This window comes from Aspergillus fumigatus, chromosome 5 (genome assembly GCF_000002655.1).
Source record: "Aspergillus fumigatus Af293 chromosome 5, whole genome shotgun sequence".
Lineage (NCBI taxonomy): Eukaryota > Fungi > Ascomycota > Eurotiomycetes > Eurotiales > Aspergillaceae > Aspergillus > Aspergillus fumigatus.
Window position 1 is genome coordinate 3298244 of NC_007198.1, and position 16252 is coordinate 3314495.

At 53.3% G+C, this 16252-nt stretch overlaps 4 protein-coding genes across 4 annotated transcripts; 3 read left to right on the forward strand and 1 right to left on the reverse strand.

Annotated features, from left to right (window-relative positions):
• Nucleotides 1–430: 430 nt before the first annotated feature.
• AFUA_5G12690 (uncharacterized protein) lies at nt 431–3416 on the forward strand. Its single transcript, XM_077804877.1, has 5 exons — nt 431–726; nt 875–1225; nt 1335–1842; nt 1900–2528; nt 2607–3416. Exons 2-5 carry the CDS (start codon nt 1219–1221, stop codon nt 3233–3235), a joined length of 1773 nt encoding a protein of 590 aa, XP_077661013.1. The 5' UTR covers nt 431–726; nt 875–1218; the 3' UTR covers nt 3236–3416.
• Nucleotides 3417–4410: 994 nt separating this feature from the next.
• Nucleotides 4411–5294, forward strand: AFUA_5G12700 (glycosyltransferase family 1 protein). Its single transcript, XM_748290.2, has one exon. It carries the CDS (start codon nt 4562–4564, stop codon nt 5066–5068), a length of 507 nt encoding a protein of 168 aa, XP_753383.1. The 5' UTR covers nt 4411–4561; the 3' UTR covers nt 5069–5294.
• Nucleotides 5295–6007: 713 nt separating this feature from the next.
• On the forward strand, nt 6008–8952 carry AFUA_5G12710 (TPR domain protein; the record flags this gene model as incomplete). Its single annotated transcript, XM_748289.2, has 3 exons — nt 6008–7272; nt 7326–8030; nt 8079–8952. The coding sequence occupies exons 1-3, from the start codon at nt 6605–6607 to the stop codon at nt 8950–8952; spliced, it is 2247 nt and encodes a 748-aa protein (XP_753382.1). The 5' UTR covers nt 6008–6604.
• Nucleotides 8953–9565: 613 nt separating this feature from the next.
• On the reverse strand, nt 9566–14988 carry AFUA_5G12720 (putative ABC multidrug transporter; the record flags this gene model as incomplete). The annotated part of the gene is made up of 11 exons (XM_748288.2): nt 14662–14988; nt 13779–14499; nt 13461–13740; nt 13121–13403; nt 12832–13065; nt 11852–12769; nt 11681–11757; nt 11176–11568; nt 10389–11101; nt 9880–10338; nt 9566–9803 (listed from the first exon to the last, which is right to left on the reverse strand). Exons 2-11 carry the CDS (start codon nt 14477–14479, stop codon nt 9566–9568), a joined length of 4296 nt encoding a protein of 1431 aa, XP_753381.1. The 5' UTR covers nt 14480–14499; nt 14662–14988.
• Nucleotides 14989–16252: the final 1264 nt, after the last annotated feature.

The following is a 16252-nucleotide window of genomic DNA, read 5'->3' on the forward strand; positions in this document are numbered from 1 at the left end:
TAGACTAATGCCACATGATCTCAATACTAAATGCCGAACATCAATCGCTATTGCAAAATTGTTCTCATCGTATGGTTATAAGACTGGGTTGGTTAGATGTCAAGCTCAGACCTGCCTTGAATAGTCGAACGGGGTACTCTGGCCAATGGTTATACAACCATGACATGGTAGTGAGATTAGCTAGACTCAGTAAGTAGTGAGTTTAAACCAACCGAGAGTAAGTCATGCCATGATAATAACAATGTTAGATAGGCCGATGTTACTATTGCTGGATGGCTGCCGGAATTACCCTAGAGGGTAAGCCGAAGACCTCCCCCGCTGTCTCCGGTCCAGACTGCAAAACCCCACGATCAATGGGGGACACTGTCCCTGTGTCTGGGACTTTGCATGACAATAATAGTTGATCTCTCAGGATGGGACTACGGAGGAAGGCTAACCGTGGTACCTTACAGTACCCCTAGACCTATGGAGCATAACTGTTCATGTGAGCTGCAGAAAATGGGGGCAAAAAGAGAACAGCGTTCGGTACTCCACATATGGAGATCATTGAGTATATATTACTGCTCTTGCCCTCTTGAAGGATTCTCGATTCTCCTGGATCATGATCTTGGTCCTTGAACTGCTCTGCTACATCTGTATACAACATTCATATATCCTTCGTATATATCGCCGCTAGAGACACGCGTTGTAGAGCTGAAAACGATTCGCGATTATATATATATTCTAGTGAGTCCGCCTTCAGGGAACCATCGCCCCTCCCTATCACTGTGATTTCAACCAGTGCAATTCCAGCACGAGTGTCTTCATTAAGAGGTCTAGGATGTCTACTTCTAGATGAATGCTTGACAGCTGACAGGTCGAAACTTGATCACAGGATACTCCACAGTTTCCCCGCCTCTCACGGGCTGCAAACCGATTCCCCCAAGTCGCACCGTTTGAGATCCCTCTGTCGCAATCCCTGGCGCAGTTACTTCCAGTCATCCGGCGGGCTGCGCATTGAGGGGAAATACGCCCAGAAATTGTCCGATTGGAACTCATCCCGCGCGAGACAGTTGCCGGCAGATTATTTAAAGCGACGAGGGGTTGTCTCTCTGTAGTTCCAGCGGCATCCTCGTATCTGTTTGAGTAGTCGACGATCTGTATATCCCCCGACTTTTCTCCACTTTATCACGGCGCAACTCCGGGTTTTAGCGGTTGTCTCGCTCCACATTTTCCATCATGCAGAGTATGTCTCACTTTTCCTTCGGTGTGTCTAGTTTCGATTTCATCACATGTGCATTTCGCAGATCATGAGCCCAGAGGTTGTTGTGTTGCGCTGACGATTTGAGCGACAGCCAAACACTTCTTCGACGACCCGAATCACCTGGTCCAGACGGCTCTCCATTCCCTGACACTCACAAATCCATCGCTGGCGTTTGATTCGAAACACAAGGTTATTTTCCGTCGGCCGGATGCATCCAGAAAACCCAAGGTGGCCATCATCTCAGGCGGAGGTTCCGGTCATGAGCCTGCGTTTGCGGGCTATGTCGGCCATGGACTCATGGACGCGTCTGTCGCGGGGAGCATCTTCGCCTCTCCGTCTGCCGAACAGATTCGCCATGCCGCCATGAACTGCGTCGACAATGAAAAGGGCGTGTTGATCATACCTATGAACTACACTGGCGACGTTCTCAACTTTGGCATGGCTGCCGAGAAGTCGCGGGCTGCAGGAATCAAGACCGAGTTCTTTGCCATCAACGATGACGCGGGCGTCGGCAGAAAGAAGGGCGGAAAAGTTGGTCGTCGCGGTATCGGTGGTGGCATCCTCATCTTGAAGATTGTCGGAGCCTTGGCGGAGACTGGGTAAGTTGACAGCAGCATGATTCCGGGGCGGGGCCACAGCTAAACCGTCTTGTGCAGAGCATCCCTCGAAGACGTCTACCGCGTTGCTCAACTAGCAAACGCTAACCTTGCGTCTGTGGGTTCGTCCTTGGAGCACGTCCATATCCCGGGTGGAGGAGTCCCGGAGGATGTCATCCCTGATGGGGAAGTGGAGGTCGGAATGGGCATTCACAACGAACCCGGGTCCCACCGGATGAAGTTTTCCCTTCCAGAGGTGATCAAGACGATGCTCTTGCAGATCCTGGATCACAACGACCCAGACCGCGCTTTCCTGACCCACCAGCCAGGCGATCAGTTCGTGCTGCTTATCAACAACCTGGGTGGCGTCAGTACCCTCGAACTGTCGGGTATCACTGACGAAGTATACCGCCAGCTCACCAAAGATTTCCACATCAAGCCTGTGCGAATCATTCAAGGAACCTTCCTGACCAGTCTCAACGGACTGGGCTTCAGTGTTTCACTACTGAAGCTCGCGGATACGGGACTGGGTCCTGGCAAGTCTATGCTCGAGCTCCTCGATGCGCCTGCCGAAGCAGTGGGCTGGTCTGCTCCTATCCGCACATCGACCTGGGAGGCACACCAGTCCGATGCTCCCGTGCAGGTCAAGAGCACCAAGCTTGCTGAAGATCAACCGAGTAACATCAAGCGTAAGTTTACATAATATTTTTTTTTGTTGGTTTTATATGACATTTGTCCGCCCACTTACAGCGCTGATCATGCACCAGTGGACCCGGCCATTCTCAAGAAAGCCCTCGGATCCGCACTCAAGCGAGTCATTGCTGCCGAGGCATTGGTCACCCGGTACGATACTATCGTCGGCGACGGCGACTGCGGCGTGGGTCTGAAGCGCGGCGCAGAAGCCGTCCTCTCCCTCCTGGAAGACCCATCGTCCGGCCTGACGGACGACGCCGTCACCGCCGTCAACCGCATCGTCACTGTTGTGGAAAACACCATGGACGGCACCTCCGGCGCCATCTACTCGATCTTCCTGAACGCGCTTGCGCACGGTCTCCGCGCGCAAGACCAAGGGACCCCAACAACCGCAACGGTCGAGGTCTGGGCCAACGCGCTCAAGTACTCCATCACCGCGCTGGGCAAGTACACTCCGGCGCAGCCGGGTGACCGCACCCTGATCGACGCACTAGTTCCCTTCTGCAACACGCTGGTCGCCGCCAAGGACGTCCATGCGGCTGCAAAGGCCGCGCAGGATGGGACCGAAGCCACCAAGAGCATGAAGGCGAGTCTCGGGCGCAGCGTGTACGTCGGGGGCGAGGCGGAATGGGTCGGCAAGGTGCCTGACCCTGGCGCGTACGGATTGAGCGAGCTCCTGACTGGGCTTGCCGAGGCGCTTTGAGGGTTCGTCTCTGTCCTGCATCAAGTATTTAACCTTTGGATATCTTTCCATATAATTCATGATGATAATGATGATATACGTCTGTCCATATTATCATCATTTGTGTCTAGGATGTAGTGTGTAACCAATGACGACCACCTTGAATCTCCTGATAGGAATTGAACATGACGGTAAAAGTGCATCATTTGCATCCGTAAAGTCTAAAGAGTCGAACACCTCGCACCTTGCCTCTGTCTATGCAGACTGTGTGCCACCTGTCGTCACTTCTGAGGAGATACAGGGAAAGTCGCCTAATGCCAGAGCAGACAACAGAGATAAACGGACTACAGCCTTATCCTGAGCTGAGCGCCACCATCGAGCTTCCTATATGGAAGACGATCAAAGCGAAAATGGGGGTCAAGATAGAGAAGTCCGCCATGTGTACATGAATGACACGAGCCTACAGCCACCTCGAGGCTGTCCTTAAGATCCCCCAACTCTGGAGTCTCTTCTATCCACGAGGTTACTGCACGACATGTCCTATGAAATTCGCACGTCTGGTCGATCCCATTGGTTCTTCTCCCAGGCGCAAACCCTCGATTGGCAGAACTGGGTTAGTCAAGGGCAGGGTGCGTCAAGATATCTTTCAAGTGGAGCACAAGCAGCGACGAAGAAGTGGAAAGTTCTGCAGATATTGAATCCCTGAAGCATGAACACGCTACCCATTGGTCTAGCTGTCCATCGTATAGAGACCTAGTACCGTTGCACCTTTCACAGCATGCCAGAAGCATACATTCTCCTCCAGGTGACGTCTCTCGCGCGGCAACAGAATCCTGTCAGGATGTCACTGACAGGGCCACTACAATGCTTGCATGCATCTTGTACTTTTTTTATTTTCTACATATATTGCCTTGATGCTAAGCTTGTGGATGAGCTGGTGCGCCTTGCAAGTGAGCAGCCAGGCAACGCCGAGCCCTAAGCCCTAAGCCTAGAACCGAGTGGCCTTACTATGGCGGACTATTATCAACGAACATAACTTGTAGGCTCTGGTTCAAAGTAATCAATACATGCGATAGTCGTAGTGGATTGGCGCCTAACGCGCACATTCTGACATTTGAGGCGCAGCGTCATAGTCTCGATGCGATCTGGAGATGCCAGTCAGCTCGTAACAACCCCTGTCTGTCAGATTCTGTTGATTGGTAACGGAGTCCACCGGTGGCTCTTTAAGGCGCGACAAATGGCACGATGCATCCCGGGATCCGTGCTCATCGAGATATTTGAATCTCTCGCCTCCCAGAGCGGGCTCAATCGTTTCGAGTGGGAGATAAGCTCGTATGCAGTCCCATAATGTCTGGAACCACTACTCCGCCAAGGAAGATCCTCCTGGTAGTTACGGGGGAAGGCTATACGCACGCAGGTGAGGCCATCCAGCGGATTGCTCATGTGGCGTCTCGACGGAAGCAGCTGGGCGCGGATCTCATCGAGGAGGTGCTGTACGATACGGAGCTGCGGGTGGTGGGTGGGACGGAGGCGCGGCCGATGCATCTCCAGACGGCGGATATGCGGATGCCGGTTTACAAGGCGCGGAACTGGGATCTGATGGCGGTTTCGGACGTGGTGCTGGGCTTGCTTGGAGGAGGGGCTTATTATGCGGCGCGGTTGGCCTGGATGCATCGTCGGGTTGTTGGGGATTTTGTTGATTCTGTGGTTCGAGGGTCGCTGGTTGGTGGGCAGGGCTTTCTTCTTGGTCTCAAGAGGCTTATGATAGTTTGGTCGACGCGCTTTGTATACTCCTCTCTGGGACTTTCTTTGCTTTCTTTCAAACGAGACACTGTCTCCCCCGCTGTCTCCTAAAGAGTAAGTCTATAGTCCGCTAGCTGTAAGGATACAACTAGTTAGGTAACTAGTGAACTTCTCAAATCCAACCGAAGGAGTCAGTACGGGGTCTGTGACCAGTGGATGAACGAGAGATAAACATCCTGAGGAATACGGATCAACCCATGCGTGATGGTAGATCGACTCATGGCAGAGGGTCGAGAGTAAAGACTGATATTGCATCTGACTACGCACAGTTTAAAGACGGTTATCAATGAATACCCCTGAGAGTCACGACTTTACTCATGAGCGCATGCTTAATGAATTTGCAGTGGAGGGCTGCTATGAGGAAAATATCATCCATTACCGCTATAAGGGTTGCCTTGTATGGCTTGTATGAGCACTCCCTGTAGACATCGTTTATCTCGGTGGATGATTCGACAACACGCTACCCTTAGCAGTCCATTATTATGATGACTGTTACCTCCTTTCCACTCGTTCATCATTGTATCGATGCCGTTTCAATTCTTGAGTATACTCCATCATACGACCGTTTCCCCTCCGTCCTGTGTGGCGGGTTCATTGATCTATGGATCTAAGGATCTATAAATGAATGTTCAGGCCGAGAGCCACGCTGTAAGAAAGTGGGGAGTCGATTCTTTTGATTGCGTCTGTTGTGCAGAGTATACCTTATACCGGCCAGCACTGTCCATGATTCCATCCTTGACATCAACAGGTTCATGCGTACTTATGCTTAACATTCATGGAGTATTACTGATCTCCGAGTTGCTCTTATGTGGATGTTGTGTATATGTAGTGTACACAACGGAGACAAATTAGAAGGTTCATGCACTTTGATACTTGTGTTCAACTACTTTCTCTAGGCATCCGAGACCTGCTATAGACTGTCTTTCTTGTTTTCCTTCATCAAGAGGAGCAGCGATACTATATGATCCAATCCACTCTAAGTGATTCCTACTAAGCCCCTTGCTCAGCTCCATGTCGTTAAGAGAAGTGACTCTATCCAACGAAGTGGTATCCTTGTGATGTGTCATATCTAAGCCTTTCTGTTAGCAGCGTCAATACTGGCTGGTTCTATGGACGAGTGAGATCCCTGCCATTGCCGCTGAGCGTATGGTACATCCTTGATTCTTGTCTCTCATGAAGTGCTGGGCCCATGCACAGCCTCGCCAATCTTGCCCACCCCATCCTGCACTTCGACCTAAATGGCCTGAAATCGCCCGTGGGCTTTGGCTTTCTTATCTCGCATGAGCTTGCGGCCCAATTGCGTATCAGTTCCAGTGTCTCTCGATACGCTCTCTTATTGTATTGGTCTTCCCTGGTGTGCGGATGACTCTGGAAGAGCGGGGGGTTATAATGGAAGAGTCTGCGGTTGACTGTTTGCCTATCGAGACCGTAGAGTATCTCCTAACACGTGCCTTTGACAAAGCATACAGTGTCTTCTCTCACTTACGCTGAATTAACCCCATCCTCCGAAGGGCACAAGCTCTTGTGTTATGGGCCGAGCATCCAAAGAAGCAGAGAAAGCAAACACCGGCAGTTTCACAGTGCAATATGGATACCCACGACGTCTCGGGAAACAGAGAGTACTGGGAGTACCTGCGCCGGTACAAGCAGACTCTCCAGCATGCCCAGTCCCGCAAAGGACAGCGGCCCAAGACGACAAAGTCTCGCGATGAGATTATATTTCAGTTCATGCTTCGGCGTATAAGGTCCAGTGTTGCGCCGGTCGACCTCCAAACCATCCGGTCGTCTTTTGTCCCTCCAGCCTACGCACCCTGCACCGCTCCTTTAAGGAGTCTGGCGAAAGCCATGATCAAAGACCTCACCCTCGAAACCCATCATCGTGGATCCTACATTCTACTGAGGGCAGTCACTCCGCCAGACACAATGACCTCGGTCATGGTTATTGTGGAGGATGAGGAAGGAGATGTTCTCATGCTGCAACTGTACAATCAAGAAGAAGGGCTCTTAGCTGAGGGCCGTCTTATCCAAGGGACAGTGATACTGGTGAAGGAGCCTTATTTGAAGACCATGTCCGACGGAGACTATGGCATCCGGGTTGACCATCTTTCCGACGTGAGGTTTATCCTAGATCATGACACTCTCATCCCATCGCCGTGGAGACGACAGCGCATGGAAAACGAGGCCTCTGCCCGCTCCTGGAAGCTGAAGGGTAACGATTGTTTCAACGATGCTCACTATCACGCCGCGCTTGACTGGTAAGCCGCCGATGGGTGGTTCTAGAGTGGCCAAAGCTGACCGAGGCTGATAGCTACTCCAAGGGTCTGGACTCTTCTCCTGCTCCTGACGAAGCCGTTACTATCCAGCTCAATCGTGCTCTCACATTTCTCAAGACTCATCAGTTTGACGCAGCCCTCCGCGATCTCGAGACAGTCTCGGCAGACTCCAAGCCCTCCGAGAAAGCGCTTTTCCGCAAAGCCCAGGCTCTCTACCATCTGCAGAGATTTCGTGAATCTGGTGAAGCTCACCAAGTGCTTGCCAGGGAATTCCCGAGCAATGCCCCCGCTCGGAGCGAGTTCAATCGCGCCATTGCGCGACTCGCGGAACAGAAGACCGGCAAGTATCCGTTCAAACGGCTGCAGCTCGAGGCGACAAAACGACGTCCACCACTTCTTGATCACGCAACCTACGTTGGCCCTGTTGCGGTGAGACCGACCGAGTCCCGCGGGCGAGGTTTATTCACGACCGAAGCCGTCAAAGCCGGGGATCTTCTCTTCTGCGAGAAAGCGTTTGCGCATGCCTTCCATGACGCCGACGACCCCAGGAGGAGCATCGGCCTTTTGATCAACCCACAAACAAACCAAATAACCATGGGCACTCAGACGGAGCTTATTCGGCTGATTGTGCAAAAGCTGTACAAGAATCCATCCACCATACCAGCTTTCATTGATCTTTATCACGACTCATACCAGCCCGTTGCCGTGCCAGAAGTAGACGACACCCCGATTGTGGATACGTAAGCGGCCTCCTTGAGACGAGTATCGACCACCGCTAATATACCCAGGTTCCTTGTGGAGCAGATTGTGGCGTTGAATTGCTTTGGCTGTCCTCTCCTGTCTCGCGAGTCGCATCGACGCACCATGACCGGCCAGGCGCAACTGGACCACGACGAGCAGAAATTCCATTCCTGTGGCGTTTGGCTCCTGGCATCCTACATCAACCATTCATGCTGCAGCAATGCGCGGCGTTCATTTATTGGCGATATGATGATTGTTCGTGCCGCACAAGATCTCGCCGCGGGCACCGAAATCACCTTCTGGTATCAATCACCCCTGAACAGCGATTTCCCCGAGAAACGAATGAACCTGCAGCACTGGGGCTTCAAGTGTGCCTGCGCAATATGCCAAGATGCGCAACAGACCGAGAAGAGCATTGTGATGACGCGAAAGAAACTCACGGCTGATTTGAAGAAAGAGATCCAATGCCGCAAGAAGCCAAACACAACGACAATCACGGCTCTCCTCTCCCGGCTGGAGGAGACATATCGACAGCCCGCCTCTGAGGTTCCTCGTCTCGGCCTTTGGAGACCATATTGGAATCTTGCAATGCTGTACGCCATGCATGGACAGCCACAGAAGACAATCGAGTTCGCGCTGAAAACTCTGGAATCGCTGGGCTACGTTGTTGAAGGCGGGCACCTTCCCCGTATCTCAGGGACACCACTGCGGGTCAAGCAATGGGGATTAATGACAGATAGTCTTGTCGGGTGTTGGATGAGTCTCTCCCATGCGTACCAGCAGGTCGCCCCTGACCTAGCGCCTCAAGCGCACGAGTATGCTCGGATTACATATCGGATCTGTCTCGGCGAAGACGAAACATTTGACGAGACCTACGCGCAGGTATCGGAGCGGTCATATGGTTTCCTTGCCGGCGAGTGATCCACCTCCAGAGCCCAGCTCAGTAGGTTAGCCAATGACGGTCATATTCAAGTACTCGGGTATCAATCAGTATATCAGTGTGGATTTGCCCCAGCTTCTCAAAGGAAACATTCCGATGACTGCATGCCCGATTTCTGCCAGTTTCGATAGCAAAGCTGCCAGGCGCACGGCGTATATAACATCTGTCCACAGTGCTAAAAGACGAATGTTCATATTGACCATAGAAAGTGTAATTCCTGTCACTCGTAGACTACTCTCGTTGTCCGCTCACAGCTGCCATATATGGCACTGGGTCGAGCGACAGTATCATAAGCGAAGGAGTTGCGTAGAGAGAGTTACCTCTACACCTACAGTATGCTTTTTTTTTTTAACCAAGGCAATTACCCAGTGCAGATACCTCATGCATCCGCTTGAAAGTCAGCATCAGAAATGCTTAGAATCAGCTTGCATACTGCACTCTTGAATATCTCTCCTGCACTTCACAGCTCTGCCGAGATAGAGCACAATACAGAGTTTACAAGGTATGCTGGATAGTATGTATGCTATATTATAGCCTTGGAAAAGAAAATGAAAGAAAAGGAAAGAGAAGACTATATGTCTACATATGGCAGGCTCATGTAAGCTGCCTTGTCCCCGTCGCAGCCTGTGCACGGTATAACCTCGAGAACTCCGAGTCTCGCGCCAGCAAGGCGGCAGGCGAATCCAACTCGACGATGCGGCCAGCATCCATCAGCGCCACCAGGTGGTACCGTTCGACGTGCTGGAGTTGGTGCATGACGGCAAGCACCGTGCAGTCCCGGCATTCCGCTTCGAGGACATGCTGCATTGACGTGGCTGTGGCGGCGTCCATACTAAGCGTCACCCGTCAGCATCAGAGACTACATGACCATGACCACGACAGAGGAGGGCAAGGGGCCGGAAACAAACCTGCTCGTCGCCTCATCCAGCAACAGAATCCGACTTCTACGGAGCAGCGCACGCCCCAGGCAGAGTAACTGCTGCTCGCCCGCAGACCAGTCCGTGTCCCTGAGTTCGGCGGTGAGGCCGCCCAGCGCGTGGACCCGCTCCCAGAGGGCCATAGCTTGCAGGATGCGGATAATATCGGCGTCGGAGGCGGTGTTGTGCGGGTCGAGATTGCGGCGGATGGATCCCGGCATGAAGTAGGGTGTTTGGGGGACGGTGCCGAAGCGGGTCCGGAGACTCGCCGGGTCCAGGGTCGCGAGGTGGATCCCGTCGACGGTGATGGTGCCTTGCTGGATGTCTAAGAGTCGCAGGAAGCAAAGGATGAGCGAGGACTTGCCGCTGCCGGAGCGGCCGCAGATGGCGAGCTTGGTGCCTGGAGGAATCTGCAGGGAAACGGAGTTCAGAGCCGGGGGGCCATCGTTCCTGGGGGTGTTATTTCTTCCGGAAATATTCATTCAGCGAAACGGACCTACCTGTAAGTTGCCCTCACGTCGCGGAACTCGATGGCGCCGGCGGATGGCCAACCCGGAGGAGGCATGGCGGGTGCGGGAGTGGGACATTCGGGTTCAGTGTCGCGAACGAAGGCCCGCACGCGAGCTACAGCCCCGATCGAGGTCTCCATCATGGTCCAATTCTTGATGAGGGAGGCGAGCCCGGTCGAGAAGGTGATGACAATGTTCAAGGCCACGCCGACGGAGCCGGGGGTATACATCCCCGGCCAGAAGACAAAGACTGCGATGAGGATGACCACCAGGACGGCCACCATCATATCGAGCACGACCTGCAGCCATTGCTGGACGCAGTAGAGCGTGTAAATGGGAATCTGGGACCGCGTCGTCAGCCGATCATTCTTCGTCTCGAAATCCGTCGTCCACCGGAAGGCTCGGATGGTGGCCAGCCCGTCGATCGTTTCCAGCAGGTGCGAGTACAGCGGCGCCTTTGCTTCAATGTCGCGCAGTCGGACCTGCCGAGAAGTATGCAGGTAGAACCGCTGGAGGACCCACAGCGCCAGGATGAAGAACGGCGCTGTCAGCGCCGCATAGCTGCTGACCGCACACAGAATACCCAGCTTCACCAGGCAGGACCCGGCCGAGTCGGCGGTGTTGATCGCCACGAGTGGAAGCATCATGTCGATCAGTTCCATGTCTTGGCTGAACCGGTTGGTCAATTCCCCGGGGTCGGTGTCCTGGAACAGTCGCAGTGGAGCGCTACGCTTCTGGATTAGTGGGATCTTTCCGGCTTGCAAGGTTGACTCCTTACTTTGTCGCCGTGTGCAGAAGATCCGAATGAAGTTTCATTGCCGAGTTGGATATCATGGAGATGACAAGTGCTCTGCTCTCGGTCTGCTGTCAGCCCTGTCCGTCGGTTTGGGGTGCCCCAAACATGATAACCCACCGGCATGCCAGGATGAGTGCCAAAAGCGATCCAATCGAGAGACCCGCATAGACGCCAAAGTACCTGCCCGTGTGCTGATTGGGATTCCGGTCGTTGGCGGAAGACCACCAGCTGAGCCACAACGCTGCGTCTGGTGAGTCGGATCGGAAAGGGGCAGCCCAAGGGGGAGAGGGGGATTGGTGAGCAACTTACTCGGGAATTGCCCGCAAAAGGACGAGACCAGGATCGATCCGGCAAAAAAGGCCGACGTCCACAGCCCTGCGGCGGCGAAGTAGTACCGGTAAACCCCCCATGATCCATTCTTCTGTTGTTTTGGCTGAGGTGCATGGGTTTGGACGGATCGAGTCTCAACAACGGCAGATGGGCTCACCGTCTCATCGGTCGTGCTATCCCGGGATACTGGAAGCCCATCTACAGCTAGAGGGTTGTCCTGATACGCATGGCCACCTTTGAGGTGGATTACGCCATCCGCAATAGCAAAGAGCTTCTCTGAAACACAACCCTTAGATCCGTCGTATAGAAATTCCTCACTGAAACATACCGGCATGAGTGGCGAGGACGACAGTAATTTGCTGGCGCCGGAGATACCCCCCTGGACCGAGGAGGCGATGCGTGATCTGTTCCATCGTTCGGAGATCGAGTCCACTCACAATATCATCCAGCAAGAGCAGCTCCGGTTGAGCATAGACGGCCCGGGCCAGCGTCTCCCGCTTGGTCAGCAAGACCGGGGAACAAAGAGAGACGAGATCACTTACAACGCGCTGCTTCTGTCCTCCGCTCAAGCTCATGGCGCCTCCCCCCACGATCATTGCATCTCCCCCGGGCCAGTGTCGGAGATCTTCATCCAAGGCACAGGCCCACGTCACCGCGGCGTAACGCTCGGCGTCAAATGCAGAAAACCCCACGATGTTATTACGCACCGTGTCATTCACCAGCCACGGGGTTTGCGAGCAGTATCCCACACGGGTCAAGGAGACGTGGATGGAGCCGGACAGGCAAGTCGCCTCGCCTAGGATACCAGCGAGGAGAGTGGACTTTCCGGAGCCCACGCGCCCGGACACGACCGTCGTGGAGCCGTGGGGAATCCGGAGATTGAGGTCGTGCAGAACGGGCTTTTCCAGTGAGGCCCAGCCCAGCGTGGCATCTTTGAAGGTAATGGCTGCCTCTGGGCGTGGAATAGGAGGCTGGGCATACATTTCTACCGAGTCCGTCAGACGCCCCTGGTCCTTGGGTTCCACCTGCGCTCTACAATATTCCTGGATCCGGTCGAAGCAGCCGAGACATTGCCACAAGGCGGGAAGGGTCTGCAGAAGAGTGTATACGGGAAGCGTGAGTAGGGAGATCAGGGTAAGCGAGGTGAATGCTCGCGACGTGGCCAAGGTCTCGTCTTGCTTGACCGCGGCTATGATACTGAAAACCGCAAATGAGACCATGGGAGCGATGGTATTGGGGCCGTTCGCTGGAAAAGGCATCGCATGAGTCCCACGTGCACAGGGTGCAAATTTGGGAAGGCAAACCTACAGAGAACGATTTGCCAGATGATGAGTTTCCGAAATCCCTTGGAGGTCTCGATTTCAGCTTGGCGCAGGCTCTCGACGAATTGGCCGACGACACCGGTCAACCCTAGCATTTTGATAGTCTTCATGTTCTGCAGAAGCGCTGCCGTGGTATGAAGCCGGGCTTGGACCTTCTCGATCCAGCGCCTCTGACCGGTGTTGGACCGGGATGCCACCCACGCCGTGGCCAGGAAACCAGCTGAAGGAGGGTATCAGGCTGAAGAGCTTGCAAGGGAAAAATCCGGGACACGCACCTACTGCAAGGATGAGGGGAACAACGCAAGCCCCGGATAGCTGGCGCTCCAACAGCCAGGTGGCGATCGCAATACTGACGGTCGAGGCCCACATCTCATGGATGTCCCGAAGCCCTGTCACAATCCGCTCCACGTCAGTCCCCATCAATGTCATGGCGGCACGCTCATTTTCTGTCGGCGGGGATCTGCGGCGGGTGGTTTTGCGATAGATGAGAGCATCCAGAGCCCCGCGCACGCGCAGGATGAAACGAAACGCTTGTCGCATATAGAGAGCCGTGGCAACCTAGATCAGCGTCAACTTCAGAAGCTCTCCGGGAGCACAAATCATGCATAGGCTCACTGCGATTCCCGTGTATACCAGGGCAAACGCGCCAATCAGAGCCTTGCCAATAGCAGGCCGGTTATGGGCCCCCTGGTTTTCAACGTAGGAGATGGTTGCAGTGACAAGGAATGGTTGGGCAAAGGTTAAGGCCAGGAGGACTAGCCGCGGGAGAATGCCAGCCAGGAACGAGGAGGCAAAGGCGTGGAAGGTCGCTTGCAGAAGGGCATGAGGGCGTGTCATATCGTCTATGGGGTCAATGTTAGCCACACCAGTAATCCACGGTGGCGTGTTTATGGCACTGCACATTTCTTCAAGGACCCGGACAGTTTGGAATACAGCACGTCAGCCTGTAACTCCGCATCGACCCCAGCAAGATTGTCGATCGTCAGTAACCCTCGGAATCCTCGCCGAAACACAGGCAACAGCCATATAAAGAAGGTGCGATCCCATACGCCGCTCTTCGTCTCTTGGGTTAGGGCACTGGAGTCGGACGCGACGCCTTTCTTTCTTCGTTCCTCCAGGATGAGCAGAAGAGCCGTCAGAGATGTTGCCGCCGTGAACAACGAAGGGGCCGTGGGGGATGAACGAGAAAACACCAGCCACAGTGTGCGAGCCCGTGCCACGTCGCATAGTATCATCGTGGGGAAGTACAGGCCAAGTAAGAGAGAAGGCCTCCAGGAGCGACGATGCTGCCAGCACGAGAGAACGGCTATGCTCGCCGTCGAGACCACCGACAGAATGCCGCTGGGAATAGTGGCCTGCGTTCTTAAAGAAGATGATCGCATGCGGACGACCAGGTATGCAATCTGCAGGCCCAACAGTGCTGCCAAGATTCCCAGTTTGACAGCAATCCATGGAGCTTCGTGCACGCGTACAGGCTGCCGTCGGGTCTGATACAATGCAAAGGGGACCAGCAAGAGTAGCACGGCTGGCGGAACGCATCCCAAGACCAAATCCTCGAAGAACAAGGTGAAGTCCAAGGCTCGACAGCTCTCGTCCACCCGGGGGCCCAGGAGGTGGTCAGCAGCACAGAGCATCGTGGAGGGGACAGGCGAATCTTTGGTAAAGAAGTATCAGTAATTCTCGTTAGTAGCAGATTCGAGGAACGGGTCAATAATTGATATGAGAAAGGGATCGTTTCTTTTTCACGCCCATCGGCGCTCTGGGGCTATGTCCGTTCGCAAGCCAGACCCACCAGAATACAGAAATGAGGTCTCACCATATGCAGAGTCGAGGGCGGAGCGAATGGAAATGATGATAACTCCGGAAACCAACAAATGGACTTCAGCCTAAGAGGCCAGCCCCTCAGGCCCGCTGTACAACTGCGCCGTCCGGCTTAGGCGATAAATAAACGGGACCGACGGAGCTCCGAAGCCAAGTGGCATCAAGCATCAAGACGCGAGCGTATCGAGCATCAATCATATTAACGGCGGATTATAACATCTAGATAAGACGCAGCAACGTGACTCCATGATTACATTGCAGGACAGGATATTAGTAAGAGGTCATTTGCACAGGAAAGGACGAGCAAGAATTTGAGGAAGACTAGGACTACTCCGTACAGAGTAGAGATAAGGAAACAGAAGCCGCTAATATCTACAGCAATATCACGTGCGATAGGCAGAGCAGAGAACTATCAGACTACAACGGACTATAGCTACGTACCTTGTGGACTGTTGGTACTTTTACAATGATGACGGAGCACATGCCGCCACTCCCACAGCCCCTAAAAGTTGCCCCCACTGCGCTATCCCTAGTATAGTAAATTTAAACTATTCCATAGAGGACGGAGTATACCGTCCTATATATTCGGAGTCTATTATAGTAAGCTATAGGATAAAATTAAATAATAAGTTAAGGAGTTTGAAGTATGTAGACTACTCTAAAGTCTACTCTAGGGGGACATTAAATGGTGAATCACACCACGTGATAGACAACTGCAGGCCAGGGTAGCACCTGGTGCTTCTTTCACTCCACATGCCAGGTAGCAGGATCATGAACCATTAGATAACTCCCCCTGCTCAATCATATTCCTTCAATTTGGCCCCTTCATCTATCTATTCCATCGAATTCCCGATATCCTGTTTCTCAGTACTCGACTGGTTACTACTACTGAGATAAAGAAATACTCATTTTCTTCTTGAAGAAGTGCTAGAACTACCTTGAACGCCGACAGGAAGAGAACGGCCACAGCCTGACAAACAACAGAGCTCTCCTTCAGTTTGGGGTTGTGGAGATCATGCTTGAATTAGATAAGACTATTGCTATTCTCCGGCTTGATTCGACGTCTGGCAAGATGGATATCACAAGAGACGGAGTCAATGTAACCGAAGAGCAAGTCATGAAGTCTCAGATATTACCTAGGCCTATGGGTGATTTATCCGCAATCTTCGCAATTCCTTCATCTACGTACCTGCCTCAATAGGCATCCCGGATCGGACCTTGATTGAAACGTGGTAAAAAAAAAAAGCAGGGATCATGCATAATCGGTGCAGCGATTCCTCCGAGGGTTTATGGCCATCCCATTGGACGACAACACCTTGCCTGGCGTTCAGACATGGAGCAGGACGGAGAGAAGTCACGGACTGGGAAACGAGCACCGAAATGATTTGACATCGTCGGCTTTCTGATGATAGAGACCGTACGGGCAGACTAGTTCGAGATCCAACCTGGAAGAGACTGAAGGATGAGGTTGGCTGCCATGGCTAACCGATGCCGGTCTAATCCATTGCCAGCATGGAGGCGACGTGTGGGACTCACTGTGCCTTAGCAGGCTTGCGTGCGGTTTCATATATCTTCTTCTGCCCTTC

What these genes read in the sequence shown, in the direction of transcription:
- AFUA_5G12690 (XM_077804877.1), top strand. An exon ending in GGAGCCTTGGCGGAGACTGG is followed by an intron (nt 1,843 to 1,899) that starts GTAAGTTGACAG and finishes CGTCTTGTGCAG; the next exon opens with AGCATCCCTCGAAGACGTCT. An exon ending in TCAACCGAGTAACATCAAGC is followed by an intron (nt 2,529 to 2,606) that starts GTAAGTTTACAT and finishes ATCATGCACCAG; the next exon opens with TGGACCCGGCCATTCTCAAG.
- AFUA_5G12700 (XM_748290.2), top strand. Translation starts at nt 4,562, where the DNA reads ATGTCTGGAACCACTACTCCGCCAAGGAAGATCCTCCTGGTAGTTACG.